This window comes from Lycorma delicatula, chromosome 10, assembly GCF_047948215.1.
Source record: "Lycorma delicatula isolate Av1 chromosome 10, ASM4794821v1, whole genome shotgun sequence".
NCBI classification, from domain to species: domain Eukaryota; kingdom Metazoa; phylum Arthropoda; class Insecta; order Hemiptera; family Fulgoridae; genus Lycorma; species Lycorma delicatula.
The window spans coordinates 78,378,096-78,394,909 of NC_134464.1; the positions used below are offsets into that span (position 1 = coordinate 78,378,096).

The following is a 16,814-nucleotide window of genomic DNA, read 5'->3' on the forward strand; positions in this document are numbered from 1 at the left end:
CAGGCGGCTCTCTTCTATGATGAGATAATATTGGAAAGTTTAGTACCACGCTACGACAAATGTCTAAATCGGAGTGGCGACTATGTAGAGAAATAGCGTAACTATGTAAATACTTGTTAAAAATAAAAAATTTTTTATTTTCACTGTGGTTTTAATTTCGTGACTGATCGGACCTTGAAAAAAAAATAGCCCTCGTATTTCCAAAACGTTTTTGAGCTGTCAGGCAAACATACTTGAGTTTTATTACTCTCAGTTAACAAGTTGGAATTATTAACATATAAATTAAAAGTTTTATTTTCTAATAGGAAATTCAAAAATTATTTTAAATCAGATAAGATTTTGACATTCTATACCTTATTTTGCTTTCAAGTTTTGAATGTAATAGAACGTATAACAATATGTTGGAGCACATATAGAATTGCTTATAAAAAAAGATATTTTTTTATGAATTAGAATACAATCTGTACATTATTGTATATGACCAAATGAGAGTTAAATCAAATAAAAGTAACATAATAATACCAAACTACATTAAAAATAAATTACAGTACCAAACATATATACATAACAGTATGTATATATGTTTTTAAATTAGTTTAATTTTTATTCTTTTTAACACTTGATTTCTTGATAAGTATTGAAATAATATTGAAAAATATATCCAAAATAAAATTTTAATAATAGACCTAAATAATATTTTTTTAAAAACCAACAGAAGGTGTAATTTACAAACAGAAAAATTCACAATATTGGAACTAAAACAATACAGAATAATTACTAAACAAATTATAAATCACAGCTAAATTTTCAATTACTGTACAGAATAGAGAATTGTTGCTAAAGTGCACAACAAATATCCATTATAAAATTTAATTTTCAGAATAAAAAAAATAGTTCATTAACCTCTCTTACTACAGTACAGTATAGTGTTATTATCAGTTATAAAAATAAGAAAGATTGAGAATGTAGAATCAAGCAGCTGAAAAGCATGCCAAAAACCAAATATACTTTAATTTTTTTTAATTAAAAAAATATATATCAACACCAGTGACTCTTCTTCAGTACTAGTATAAATAAAAAATCTAAGTGGAAGAAGAAATTTCTTCTTTTTTTTTGTTAAAATGACAAAAATATTTGATAGAATATTATGTAAAAAATGATGGGAAGATGACAATCAGTTGTCTAACAAAACCTAAATGCACTATATTACAAAGTAGACCATTCAGAACTGCATGGTGTATATTATATTACTTTAGAAATGTTAATAAACTAATAAAAAAATAAAAAAACTGACAGTTGTAGGATTTTCCCATCACGTGGTTTTCTTCTGATGCACGGCTTACACATAATTATTTGATAACTTATTAATTTAAATATAATTTATTCAGTAATTTAAAATATGTCAGTGCTACACTAGCACTTCTTATGGTGTCAGGGGGCATTATTGATGCAGTATACCCATTTAGCCACTAGTTCAGAGTATTTTTTGGGGTGGAGATGCGATTTTGCTAAAAGTTCTTTTTGCAAATATTATTTTTTAATCGTTAACAAATGTTCATAAGAAAGATAAAACCTTAATTAGGTGAAATCTCGAGGTACTGAGAGTGACCTTGCTCTACAGTCTCACCCCCTCCACCTTTTAAGTTGAAAATTTAATGGCATCAATACCCAATAAAAAAAAAGTAGTCGGACCAAGTTTGGTTTATTAGTTCTGGAAATATAAGGTGATTTGGAGTACGACACTGGACACATACATATACATACAAACATCAGAAAATTTCCATCCTGTTTTTTGGATTTCTTAGGTGTCAAATCATCAAGATCCAGTGAAAACTGCATATACCAAAATTGGACTGATCATAATACTTTCCCTTCTACAGCCATAATACATGACGGGAAAGTAAAAATATTTATTCTAAATTATTCAATGGATATTAATAAACATCGACAGCCACTGTTAAGAGCAATTGTGATCATTATTTAATGTCCATAGCACACAACATATTAATTATAAATCTGATTTTATCGTACATTATTTACATTGTAATTTAATAAGAAAAGCATGAAAATTATTAATTAATCATAAATTTTTATTTTTTAAATATAATTCCATCAGTAATTTTAACTTTCATTCCCAATCATGAATGGGTTCAGATCCCAGCCAGGCTTGCTATTTTTAACAAATTAAAAAACTTCAGTGGTAAAAATAAAAGAGAATAGATAGCTGTAATTGGACATAGGCCTGTAGTTACTGGAGTGAATAAATAGTATAAAATATTCAGAATTGGAACCTATGATCATTTACTTTAACATCTTTACGATGATGTATATGATATTTGTACAATCTAGATGACAAATTCAGTATTACAGTTCTTTAATTGCATCTCAATGATCCTAGCTAGCATGTTCATTCATAACCAGTTATAAACATTGCTTTTTTAACTTTGATTTAAATATTATCTTAACACACTTAATAATATACTTAAGTACATTTATAGAAAAATAACTGCCTTTTATCACGTAACAAAGCAAACATTTCATAAAATTGATCAGTACATTTTATAAACTGAATTTATTTATTGGAATATATCATCAGTTTAAATTCTCATTCTCATATTTATATAAAAATAAATCCATATAAAATAAGTTTATTTTAATTTAATTAATTGTATTTTCTTACTCATTATGGTGTAGTAACTAACCACAGTTGTACTTTATTTAATGTCATAATTAAAACTTCCTGAGTAAATCAAGAGTTTACTGTAATAATTCTCAAAATGAATTATAGAAATTAATCTAAGAATATTAATTTGAAAACTATACTATTATATAAAGAGGAAGAGGAGTTTTTTTGTTCGGAATAAACGAAAAAACTACCCAATTTATTGTCATTAAATTTTTACCCACGTTTCTAGGCATAGTTGAGAAGGTTTGGACATATTTCATCTCTGAGAAAAAAAAAAATAATAGTGAAAGTTTGCCAGTTAAAGCAAAAACTTTAATGAATTGAATTAATGAACTGTGAGCAGGGTTTGAGAAAATAAAATGAATAATATATAATAATAGAATTAAATTTACATTAAATAAAGTAATCTATATCTATACTGTTATATAAAGAGGAAAAGGGTTTTTGTTTGTTCAGAATAAAGAAAAAACTACCTAATCTTTCGCAACTGAGGTTTTTGGATATATTTCATTTCAAAAAATCTCTGAAAAACATATATATATGTATACACACAAGGTCTGTAAATAAAAATAATGAGACTAGTTTTTTTTTGGCAGCCAAAATGACAACACTTTAAAGTTACTAGTAAACATATGATTATATGAACAGCTGATTTACATTAGGTATTAATATTTTTAGTCTGTTGTTGCCATGAGATACATAACAAACTTTTCGTGAAATGAATTTTTGTTGTACAGTACAAAAATAAGTGATACTAATTATGAGCAACATTCTCCAATCAAGTTTTGTGTTAAACTTGGTGAGAATGCTACTGAAATCTTTTAAAATTGAGAAGGGCATATGGAGATGATTTTCTGTCATGAGCCCAAGTTTTTAAATGGTTTAAAGCATTTTCAGATGGCTGGGAATCAGTTGCGGATGATGCACGCTGTAGAAGATTGTCAAAAAGTGACAGCAGTGTTGAGTGAATCAGAGACTTAATACGGTACAACCAGTGATTAACTGTCAGAATGATTGCAGAACTATTGAATTTGAACCATACCGCAGTCCATCAAATTTTGACAAACGAATTGGACTTGAAAAAATTTTGTGCAAAATTGGTTCCAAAAAACCCCACTGTTAAACAGAAAAACAGCAAGGTGGAAGTGTGCCGCGATCTTTTAGAGCGAATTGAAACTGATCCTGATTTTCTAAAAAAATGTTATTACTGGTTATAAATCTTGGATATTTGAGTACAATCCAGACACAAAACACCAGAGCAAGGAGTGGCACACTTCAAGTTCACCACATCCCAAAAAAGCAAAAATGAACAAATCAGAAATCAAAACCTTACTAATTTGTTTCTTCGATAATAATGGCATTGTCCATAAGGAGGTTTTGCCTACAGGACAGACTGTAAATCGATATGTTTACCGATGAATTTTTGAAAGATTGCAGAAAAGTGTTGCTCGCGTGAGACCAGCCATCAAAGACAACTGGATGCTGCATTGTGACAAGGCACCTTGTCACACTGCACTCTCAATTAATGAGTTTCTGGCAAAGAAAAACATTCCTGTAGTTCCTCAACCACCTTATTCACCTGACTTAAGTCCATGAAATTTTTTCGTGTTCTCTACTTTAAAAAAACTTCTCAAAGGACACCATTTTCGAACAGTAGAAAACTTTTTAAAAAATGTAACTGACCATCTGAAAGATATTCCATTTTCTAAGTTCTATCATTGCTATGAAGAGTGAGAAAATTGTTTGAAGCGTTGTGTGGCTTCCAAAGGGAACTAACTATTTTGAAGGTGATAAAGTCCATGTATAATTGGATTGTAAATAAAAAGCTTTTCTGAACCAGTCTCATTACTTTATTTACAGACCTCATGTTTCACGTTTTTTAAGGTTTTTTCGATGTGGGTTTTGAAATTTTTTTAAATTTATTTCTTTTTAAAGATTAGTAGGCTTGTGCCCAACAGTGGGATGTTTATAGGCTGATGATGACGAAAGAATGTTTAGTACACTTGACCAACGCAAATTATTTAATATTCCACATAATAATGTAGCCTTGCTGGAGTTAGAAAAACTTAGAAACATTCAAAAGCCATTTTGAAGAAACATATCTACAGCAGCACCTCATGGCGACTTATAACCATAAAAATAATGTAGGAAGCTACTCTGAGGTTGATACCTATGTAATGCAAAAAGCCGCATCAAAATCAGCCAACCGTTTTAGAGAAACACTACTGCAGTGCCTCCTGGTAGCCTGTAATCATAAAACATGTCTAAGAATCTGCTCTGAAGTGATACCTATGTAATGCAAAAAAAAACATTGAAATCGGTCCAGTAGTTTTTGAGGAAAATTGATGTACACATAAACAAATACTCATACAACCTCATATCCCAAACGCATATACCATCTCCGTTCCATTGGAGAATTGCGTAATAAATCAACTTCTAGATTTTGAAATTCAATCTTGAAATGGTATGAAGGTAAAAAAATTTTTGAACAATGATTATAAATTTTACGAACGACTATACTGAACGAGATATTCAGTAGATTTGGACTTGCAAATACTCTTCAAATAAATGTTTAAAAGCCATTTTAAGGTTTTTTGAATTCAAATTTTTTTAAGGGATGTGAAGGTGTACAGCGCTGTGGTTCAACCACCACAGCCACTGCAACTGTTACTGTATGTATGACTGGCTGCTCCTACCTCCCATTATTTGACTAATAAACATAAAATAAAAAGATTGATCGCTATAGGAAACACAAGTAACCATATAGGGCATGCGAAGCTTTGACAGGGAGCTAGTAATATTTATATTGTCTATTTATTATTTATATTTCCTTGTTACTGATGTTTTTAAATCATCATCTTAGTTGCAATATTTCCTGTTCTTCCATTACTAAGAATTCTTTTGCTACATTTTTTGCCTTTTCTGATATCTTCAATATCTTCATTAGCACTTTTATATGTTTTCTTCATCCAGGTAAATTTTGATGAAGATATACTTATATAATGTATAAATTATAATTTGTTTTTTATGATTTCAATTATACAGGTAAATAAATATTGATTTGTTCTTTGTTTAGGTCTGTAGAGTAGCATATGAAATAATGCAATCTATGTACCCAGATGCGTCAGATAAATTTTGCTCTCTTGATGATATTTATTATTATGGTGGACAGAACACACACAGGTATATTTTTTTTATTATGCTTAAAATCCTTTTTTAATGTTAATACTAATTAGTAACCAATTAGTTATAATTATTGTTAGTTTATAAACTCCTTAAAAGTTAAATTTTTCATGATAAACTTTCATACCTTTTCATGTAGTCTAAAAGTATATTATAAAAATATAAGGAATTTTTATTTATACATTATCAACTTAAAAGCTGGTTTGAGTCTCACAAATACCCATCAACTGTTTTACAAAGTTTTGATAGTTAGATGTCTTTCCTTGGAACTAAAAACTTGTAAAATGATATCCTTCATCAGAAGAATTTATACTTCATTATATGAAGTATTACTATACTTCATATAATGATTTATATTGACTCCCTGGACAAATGACAAAAATGTTGAGTTTTCAGCTTTGTTGAAAGTGATAGAAGAAAATCTATTGTGGAAATTGTACGAGAAGTTGAAATATTGGAAGAAAGTTGTCACAGTATTCTTCATATGATCTGAAAATTATCACTGTGAAGAATACTGTAAATGACTAAAACTTAGGTAAATAAACATTAAAACATTATTATAAATGATTAACGCTATGATCACGAGTTGTTCTAAAATGTTGTCAGAACATTGTTCCATGCTCAAGAAATACCACCACGTATGTCATATGTAACATCTCTGAAGCATCCACTGTATTCTGACTTTGCAATAATTGATGTTTTTATTTGTGAAATTGACATAAAGAAAAGCAATTCAACTTGATGTCACAGTTGTATTATTATTGCATACATATTCTACTCGACCGTGGTGTGGAATATAGTACACGAGTTTTTGCCTCTGATCTGGTTGAGGGTGTTCAGAATAGGTTCTTGAACTGGATACGTTTTAAGTTTGGAGATTGTTTTGTTGGCGCTAGTAGAGAGGATATGTTGAGGCGATTAGACCTTTCCAGGTTATCTGGTAGAAGAACGTACTTTGACTTGGTTTTCTTTTATAAAGCTCTGCACAATAAACTTCCGACGCGTTACCATGTTATCTTGCAGAACCAGGCCAGGTCAGTGAGGTCTTTTAGGCAATTTGTGACGCCGGTTGGTTCCACCATGTCTCCGATTGTGCGATGTACCAGTGTTGCAGTGGAGTTCCAGGATAAGCTAAGCTTTTGGGAAGATGAGACAACCTTCATTAAAAATTTGAGAGGGTTACGCACCCTCTCAAATTTGAGAGGCGATGGATGCACCCTTATTTGAGAGGCGATGGATTACTGTCCTTGGTGTAATGCTCACTTTCATGATTTTAGAATTGTTGTTGTTTTTTTTAAGGATTATTGCTTGTAACTTGTTTTATTTGGAATGTATAAGTAATATTGTGTTTTTGTTTTTGTATGTTTTCATCTGTGTTTTTATTATCACTCCATCGCTACCGTTTTTTTGTTTTTGTTAAGTTCTAATTATTATTTTTTTTGTATTTGACTGAATAATTGTTATTATTATTATTGTTGTTATTATTGTGTTCTGAATATTGTATTTTTAATTTATATGTGGGTTGTTGACTTGTGGTTGTTCTTTTGTGACTTTATGTGATATTGTGCAACATACAAAGGTTTTGTGTAACTGTTCTGTTGCACAAACAAAGCAAATAAAAATAATACATAATAAAACTGTTAAAGGAAATTTCTAAGTGGATTCCAGGAATTTTTCTCAAGACTATGAACATTAGCATAATGTATAGTTATTGAAGAAAATTACCGTGAAGGGAATGCAATGTGAATCTTTTTAATTTACAAACTGTTTATAAAATAAATGTATTTTTGGAACTTTTTGAAGTGACATTATGTAACTCCAAAATGCACTTGTTTATCCTATTTCATTTCCACTTTTGCTAAGTGTAACAGAAAATTTAATGTTAGTTTTACCTGTAACTTTTGCTCTTGATGTTCTCATGACAACACACTACTCAAAGGTAGATGAAAGTAACAATAACCCAGTTATGATACATCAATGTAGTGATGTCGTAAAAGCAAATGGTGAAAATAACAACCCAGTTGTGATACATCAATGTAATGATGTAAAAGTAGAAGTTGTTTCTATTATGATTCTGAAGTACACAATAAAAATCTATTTTAAACTTCACTTCATGGAGTAAAGAAAGTATTGTGATCGTGAAAAATTTTGGTTACCAGATTTAAACGGAAATATCCATTTTGACCATCCTTGAATCCATTTTGACTAGTTTTGGCATGACGTTTGTATGTTTATATGTATGTATCTCACTCGCATTAACTCAAAAATTATTAGCTGTAGGATGTTAAAATTTTGGATTTAGAACTGTTGTTACATCAATTTGTGTACTGTCCCTTTTGATTGCAATCGACTAAACCAAAAGTGTCCAAAAAAGCTCAAAATTCAAAAAATTAGGATTTTGGAATTTTCTTAACTGCAGTTATAAGTCCTAACGAGCTTTTCAATGATATATCATAAGTGGTACTTATTTTCATTGGTTCCAGATTTATAGTCAAATAAAATTTTAATTAATGAAATATTTGGATCTTATGAGGGGAAGGCACCATCGGTTCAAATCAGACTTCATCACCTTCTTTTTAATTTTTTTTTTTTTTTTTTTTTTTTTTTTTTTTGGTTAATTTAGAGATATTGATTTAATAATTATTAACCTCAGATTCTAAAAAAATGTTTACAATAAATAGTAAATAATTCAGTAATAGTAATAAAAAAATATATGTGAAAAAAATGTCAGAAGTTATTAATGAAATGAACTTTTCATTTTAAAAAAATGTGTATATGTAATTTAATGGGCATACAAAGAAATCATGTGGTATCCACATCACATTTTTGTCTTTTGAGATATTATCTAAACGTTTTACAAAATTATGATCTGCGTCTTTGAGAAGTGTATTTTTAATTGACAATACAAAACAATATTAAAGGAAATTAAATCTGATCCATATTAGAAAAATAAAGTTTAAGAAATTAATGTTTTCATATACCGTACTTATTCGAGTACCCCCCTGCCACCGAATAAGCCCTGCATCTCTATTTTCCTGACCGATAGTCCAAAAAAAAATCGAGTATACACCAGTATTTTAAAGTGCAACAGATATGATAAAAAAATACGAAAATATTCAGAAAGTAAAGCATTTAAATTACAATATTAATATTATATTAATAATTAATTATCATAGGTACTAGTTTAGTTCAGAATCAGTAGGCCATTAAAATGAAAAGAAAGTACCATGTTGAAAAGGATCATTTCAGTACACTTTTTTAATATGGGATTTTACTTTTAATTAATCACTGTCACTGTCAGTGTCTGTAGAAGAGTTACCGGTAGTCTCCACGTCGCTCTGCCAAAGGTGATAGTCTTCACTACCATCAAGTTCATTGGATACTTCGCATTTTTAACAGCTTTTCCTTACTAATTCCGTGGAAAAACCTTCCCAAGCATCTTTTATCCAAACACAAATCTGGTTAAAATCTGGGAGTTTAATTCTTCCGGTAGGCGTGAGAAAGAAACTTTCATCAGCCAAATATTTACTGTAAGTTGTTTTAATGCAGATTTGAACAGTTTATTATTGCAGACTTCTAGAGTGGTTTCTAAAGAGATGTCAATCCGCCTGGAATTATTACTTGGTCTGTCATACCGTTTTTAATGTCTTTCACTTTATCAGTCGTACGTGCCCGATACCTATCCATTACTAGCATACTGATATTTTTTTATTAAGTAAATCTCCTGATCGCTTTTGCCATACACACCTGATCCAATCTAAAATTAAGGTTTCGTCCATCCAACCTGATTCCTGTGCGCTGACAATAACTCCATTTACCTGTACGATAGGAAGGGTTCTTCTTTTAAAAACAATGTACAGTGGTAATTTTGATCCATCAGAAGTAATGCAAAGTAAAACATTACACATTTGTTTTTCATTACCACCAGTGTGAATCGTAACACTTTTTTCACCTTTTTTGTTTACGGTTTTGTCAAATGGCATTTCAAAATATACATTTCATAATATTTGATCAGCGTTTCCTATTTGAGAAGGCAAATAGCCTTTATTTTTTCTAAGATTTGTTACGTATTTTTGAATGTAATATTTTTTATTCATAAGCATCTAGAAGTCGTTGAGAAATAGTCATTTTTCGGCTTACTGACAATACATTTTGTGCAAAAAATTCTGTTATCCATCCACGGCTTGCTTTAAAATCAACTTTACTCAATGATTTAGCGATTTCACGAGTATATGATTGACACATTTCTGTCATGACAGCATAACTGCATTTCCTTTTTTCCATAACAAATTCATACAATTTTTTTTCTATGTCTGTGTATTTTGGTTTTAAGCCACGAAAAGCTTTTTTATTACTGGTACCTTTCACCAGAATTTGTTTTTTCTTACGGCAGTCTCGAATGCAGTTTTCATTTATATCAAATTTTCTTCCTACAGCCTGATTTCCAAGTTTTTCAGCCTTTTTTATACCGCACAGTTTTTCATTTACTATAAAAGATCATAGACGCTGTCCTTTTGTACTCATTTTAATGCCATAATTAAAATAAATCATCGTATTAAACTTTACAAGATAAACTAAACAGATAAAATGCTCATAACTGTACATATATACAAACAGTACAATGACTATGGCGAATAGTCAAAACGACAATGGGTAACTGATACTGTAACTGTAGTGTCATTAGAACTGGATGCAGCCTATACAGAATGAATCAGTTTTATAAAAATACGTAACATCGTTCCTATCGATAATATGAACAGGTTGTTAATACCTAAGGATGTATTCTGTATAAGTGGCATCCGGTATTGATAAACAAAAGCCTAATGTAACTATATTTATGTGATTGAATTTAGGTACTTCTAAGAAAACGTTTACTTTACATAACTTATCCTGGCTAAAGGCTATGTTTCAAGTAAGCCCCGCACCCTTATTTTTCTCTCCAATTCCGAGAAAAAAGTGCAGGGGGTACTCGAATAAATATGCTATTTCTTTTTTCTTATAACTTCATTTTCACATACTCATATAAAAATATCTACTTATTTTGATACTGTTTTTAATTTTTTTTTTAAATTATCATTTTACAGACAAATTGCATTAATGCCGCATAAAGCTAGAAGTCCTGATCAAATGGATCTTGAATTAGGTGATTCTGTTGGTGCATTTGGTAACCATTGGGATGGTTATTCAATGGGTAGAAACTTACGTACTAACCAAGTTGGTTTATATCCATCGTTTAAGGTATGTAATTATGTAAAAATTCAGTTATTATTCAGTGCCATTTTAAATTCAGTTTCATTTTTTCATTATATTTTGTTGTTATTGTTTTTCATTTAATTGTAATTTTAAAATTATTGAAGTTTCAGAAGTAGCCCATTGACATGAGTCATAAGAAACAAACAGTTTTTATTTTTTTTATTAATTCTTATGTTAATTAAAATTAAGACAATGTTTATTAAGTCTTAAGGTTTGTAAGCGTAGTTGGTTGATGCACAATAGTTCATTTGTTTTCCTCTTGTATGTGTTGATGTTGGTGAACAAGTGTAATGCGAGTATATAGACTGGGAGAGGGAATGGAGACAGGCTTCTATTACTTACAGAAAAACTTACGCACCTATATACAAAGATATAAACGTACGTGTTGTCATGATCACAAAAATCTTAATCAAGATTCTAATTTAATAAGTCTTCAATTTCATCGTCAGCTAGATTACATGAACATCCAGCCATTGGAAAAAATAAATAAACACTAAAGTAAATCGGTAGTGTAAAAATAACACAGATATAATACAAAACTACAATCCAATAAAATACTCATATATTAATTTAAAATTAGTACACTATAAAAGTAAAACAAGAAATAAACTGAATACACAAATAAATTCAAGTAAACTACATTATAACACATGCATTTAGCATGTGGAATATAAGCGCACACATAACCAAAGAAACACATTGTTTTCAGTACGGTATAATCATTAAAAATGGTAAAATATTGATAAATTACATTTCAAAATAAAGAGTATAATATTCCAAAATCAACTGTACAGTTATCAGAAAGGTACAGTTAAAATTACAACCACTAGAGGCCAACATATGACACCACTACACTGAACGTGAATGTCTCATCAGCAGGGAAAAGGGAAAGTTCTTGACGAGAATGTCACGTCAGCCACGCGTGAACAGTTAATAAAACATTCAGATTTTTTTTATTTCATAATCATTTAGATTGAAATATGATAACTATTTCCACTTTTTGGTACTTACGTATTAGCCTGTCAATCGTAACCATAATGATCAAAATACTTTGAAGTATTTTCAAAGTTACGGGATCATTAACGTATTTTATGTATTAAGAATATAATCATTATTGCTTATAATTGTAGCTATAAATTAACCCACGCTTGCTAACCTCGACTAATTAACAGTAATGTTTTGATTATTTAAATAATAAATAATTGCAATAATTACTGAATTTATTATTTAAATATTCAAAACATTACTGAGTTAATTAGTCAAGATTAGTGAACATAGTTTAAGTTTGTTTAAATTATATTTATAAAATAAATAAATATAAATCATTATAAAAAATGGTAATATATCGGGAATATTAACAATAACCCAAAAGTTTGCAGTTAATTGGTTGACGGGCTAATATGTAAGTACCCCATTTTTTGTAATAAAAAATGTTCAAAAAGACTACTGCAGTGATTTATAAAATCAGCTTTCCACCTTTCAATTTATAGGTGTGGCTCAATAAGAATGACTGAAATAAAAAGTGAGAAGATACATATATCTTGCTGGAAGTGAAACCAGGTCATAGGTAAAAAGGAGAGATAGAATTCAGACAGCTAAGATGAGCTTCTTTTGAGTCATCAACCATTACCCTGCTGAACTAGCTTCAGAATTTCTTTACATTAGAGATGAATTTCAGATACTTTCACTTGTTAAGAGATCAGACACAGATCTAATTAGATTAGTCATCTTGAAATAATGTCTGATGAGAAAGGTTGCCTAATTTAATTTTAAATTATCAAACAAAATAATTCTACAAGCCTGAGGTTGATGATGGTGGTAGAGAAATGTACATGTAGATGAATTTCTACCATTCATTCTTGTAAGAGATAAGTTGTTGTAGGATACGACTGTGCTGTTAATTGTTATCACTCAACATATGCAAAGGATTTAATGTATCATTTACTTAACATTTTATTTTTTCATTTGCTAAATGGCTACATTTTTTTTGTTTTTATCTTTATTAACATTTAGATCTAATTTTATTCTGCATTTAATGATTTTTGAAATAATTTTTTAACAGGTCTATTCATTTTTTAATTAGAATTTTATTCAGTTTTCCTGTTTTTTTTGTTTTTTTTTTTGTTTAGGTACAAGATTTGGTTGAAGCTGTCGATTTTCCAACTTATACAGAAGTACCATTAAAAGAGTCAAACAATACATAAATTTAGCACCTAATTTTATTTTTTATTTACATGCAATCATTCATGATCGTTCTTCCTATTTATGAATACTATATTCATAAATTATATATACTGTTGTACATATTAATGACTGCTGTTATTCCATGTAGAGGTATATTGTAATATGTCTAAAAAAAATGATTGTAATATGTTTATAATATTGTAATTAAAAGCTAAATGTGAAATATTGTATAAATATATGGTTTTTAAAAAAAAATCAAAGTAGATAATAAAATAATATAGTACGTATAATTATGTAAACTAGATATTACATTACTGAGGGCTGACAACCATGTGTCAATCAGTCTTGTGATTTTTTTCTGTGGTTACCTTGCAATTTTAAATGAAAAAAAACTGTTACAGTGGTTTCCATGTTTAATGCTCTCTATTTAAGTAATATTGGTTGTTAACCCTTTCTAAACTAGTATTTTTTTTTATGGGAAGTGACTTATATTTTCATTGTTATATTTTAATTAGTGTGACTCTGTAATTAAAACTTATTTAATTAAAATTAATATGGTCAGATTTCATTATATTTCTATAATAACAAAATTCATATTTATAGAAGAATTCTGATTATTTGATTTGCATTTTATTACAGATCAATTAAATGGTGGTTAACTCTGCCACATTCATTGCACCTTTAGTTAGTGTTGCTAACTCTGCTGCAAGAATTAATTAATTAAGCAGACTTCAAAATATTGTGTATTTTATCAAATTACAATCATTATAATTTTTTTTTTGAGAAAGATGAATGTGTTGTAACAAATAGAAAAATGCAAAACATGATTGGGTTTTAGACTCTGTCTTCCAGATGAAAGGTAGAGAAATAGTACTAATTCAGTGATATCAGCATTATGCTTGTAGTAATGGAATTCAATTTAATGTATTTATTGATTGATTAATATGATATTTCTGAGTCTTCTTTTTCCCACCGTAGCTTAATTTATTTAATGCTGGAAAACAGCATCCCATGTTTTTATAGTGAACTTACTTATTACATTTTTAAATTGTCAAGACAAAATCTTTCATTAATTAGAAATTGACAACAAAATGGTGGTCAGGATATAGAATTGAGCAGCTAATAATGTTAAAATATATCTGATTGGACCAAGCCTTGAATCATAAATCTTCCATACAGGAAGGAACACTAAACCCTTTACATTACCCTAATGCACATGTAGATTTATTCATTAATCTGAATGTTTTTATAAATTATTATTTGTTATTAATTAAAAATAATTTTAGTTCAGTGTCCGATTATATCTTAACATATAGAATATCTTTTTTTTTAAATAAGATCCATCAAAAGTATTTGAATTTTCTATTAAAAAAGGTATAAGATTTATATTTTTGCCAGTTATGTATAACTGTTCTCTTTCTACCTTTTAAATATTAAATCACTTTTTTTTATGTAATACATTTTGATTCTTTTTACATTAGATTACGAAAATTCATATTTTGATTTTAAAATGTATTTACGTACTTACTATTTTAGTTTGTTTTTTAAAATATATTTTTATAAAATATCTGAAATTTAGTTGGAAAGGGTTAACAAATTTTATTGGTTATTTTTATATTTTTAAATAAGTTTCACACAATAAGTTATCATCTATTTGATAATGATAAATTTTAATCAATATGAATTTATTTAATAGGAAGTATAAGCATTTTAATGTACAAAGATATAAGAATGTGAATTCTGTTCCCTATTTGGATCGTTGTTTAAAAGAAGAAAACAAAAATTAAAGATTTTATCCTTTTTTTAGCTGTGATATAGCTTTGTTTAATTAATGTTACTATACGTTGGCTTTTTTTTTAATTTTAGAAGTGATTATTCAAGTTTTAAGAAAGACTTAGAAAATAATTTTTTTAAATGATTTTAAATCTAATTATTAATAAAAAGATTGTTTTGTCTTGTGTTAAATCTATTTTAATCTTGTATCAGATCAAACTGTCTTTTATTTATTTATTTATTTGTTCTGCATTTAATCTCCTCTCTTATTCAAACTAATTCAAAATATTAAATTCCACTAATATCAAACATGAAATGCCTACTTATAACCAGTAGATAACTTGTAAACAAAGTAATTTTGATCATTTTTTTAATATAGCTGTTATAATATTTCATAAAAATAGATTTTACGTACCTGTAAGTATTTATAAATTTGTTGTTAACAATAAATAGAATAGATTTTATATAAGCTATTCATACTGTTTGTTGTTTACCTTTATAATTCTTATACTTCTTGAGAAAAAAAAACGTTTATGCTAACTAGAATTACGTTCAAGCCCAGCACAGTAATACTAATTCATTACGGTAATTATAATACTGGAGTTATTACACAATACACAAATAAAAATGTATTGAGATTTTAATAAAAAATCTACTTGTGAAAAATATACATAATAATATTCAGAATACTATATATTATTACTACTGTATATTTTTTAAAACAGTGATTCATTGTTTTATGCACTTATTTCATCTGATGTTAGGGTTAAATTACAAGAATGCTAGTACCATAATGGCAAATATCAAACATTTTCACATAAGGAAAAACCTTCACAAAAAAACAATATATGTACATAAAAAACAAACTTTTTGCATTAATGAAATACAGCATATCAAAAGAGTTTAATGTTTATGCATTTAATTAAATTTAAAGCATTGAGGGTACACTAAAAATGTAATAAATTAAAAAACATTAAGATTGTGTGTGTGTGTATGTGTGTATATATATAATATATATGTGTGTGTGTGTTTTTTTTTCTTAGCTATTTCTGTTTTTCCTTCATCCAGAAAATAATCAAATCCTTTCGCCTCCTGGAAAAATTATAGCCAACACTTTTGCTTTTGTTACAATAATTTATTATTGGGGGTTTGGATTGTATGGCTTTAATGAACCATTCAGAATTAAGATATTTTCTTAAATCTTGCTCATTATCAAGACATGCTTACTTAAAATAAATTGATAGAAAGTGGAAGGCTGTAGGACAAATTTTTGTGTTGCTTCAACATTAAAAAGGATGGTTCAATAGAAAGTTCAACATCAGTAACTCACAACTAAAGTAAGATGTATAATAATAACTCATTTTGAAAATAATTGGCATAATTATTCATTGTTATGATTACCTCTATAAAAAAAAATCAGCATTAGAGGACGTAATCCATATGTTTTGATTAACACCTTATCCTCAACATCATTGGTTTCTTTCATATTCATAGATTTTTGTTGTTCAATGACTGCAACTCTACTAAAATTTCTGTTTCATATTAAATTCACATTATTTTATCTGGTATAAAATGTATCTGCAAAGAAATCTAATGAATCTCTTCTCATTTCTAATTCAGAAATGTTTTAAAGTTGTTTGTAACTGTAAACTATAGAGATTAATTAGATTTTATATACATGAAAGCCATATATATATAATTGCAAATATAATATAAAACGAGGATTATAATTTGC

General features: G+C 28.3%; 1 protein-coding gene across 2 annotated transcripts in view; it reads left to right on the top strand.

Annotated features, from left to right (window-relative positions):
* FucT6 (alpha-(1,6)-fucosyltransferase 8) overlaps positions 1-15,271 on the top strand; it is a 120,951-nt gene extending 105,680 nt beyond the window's left edge. For both annotated transcript variants that reach the window (XM_075376662.1, XM_075376665.1), the window contains 3 exons: positions 5,763-5,869; positions 10,954-11,107; positions 13,252-15,271. In XM_075376662.1, coding sequence (XP_075232777.1) covers positions 5,763-5,869; positions 10,954-11,107; positions 13,252-13,326 — 336 coding nt within the window. In that variant the 3' untranslated portion in view covers positions 13,327-15,271. The remainder of the gene's footprint in view (positions 1-5,762; positions 5,870-10,953; positions 11,108-13,251) is intronic.
* Positions 15,272-16,814: the final 1,543 nt, after the last annotated feature.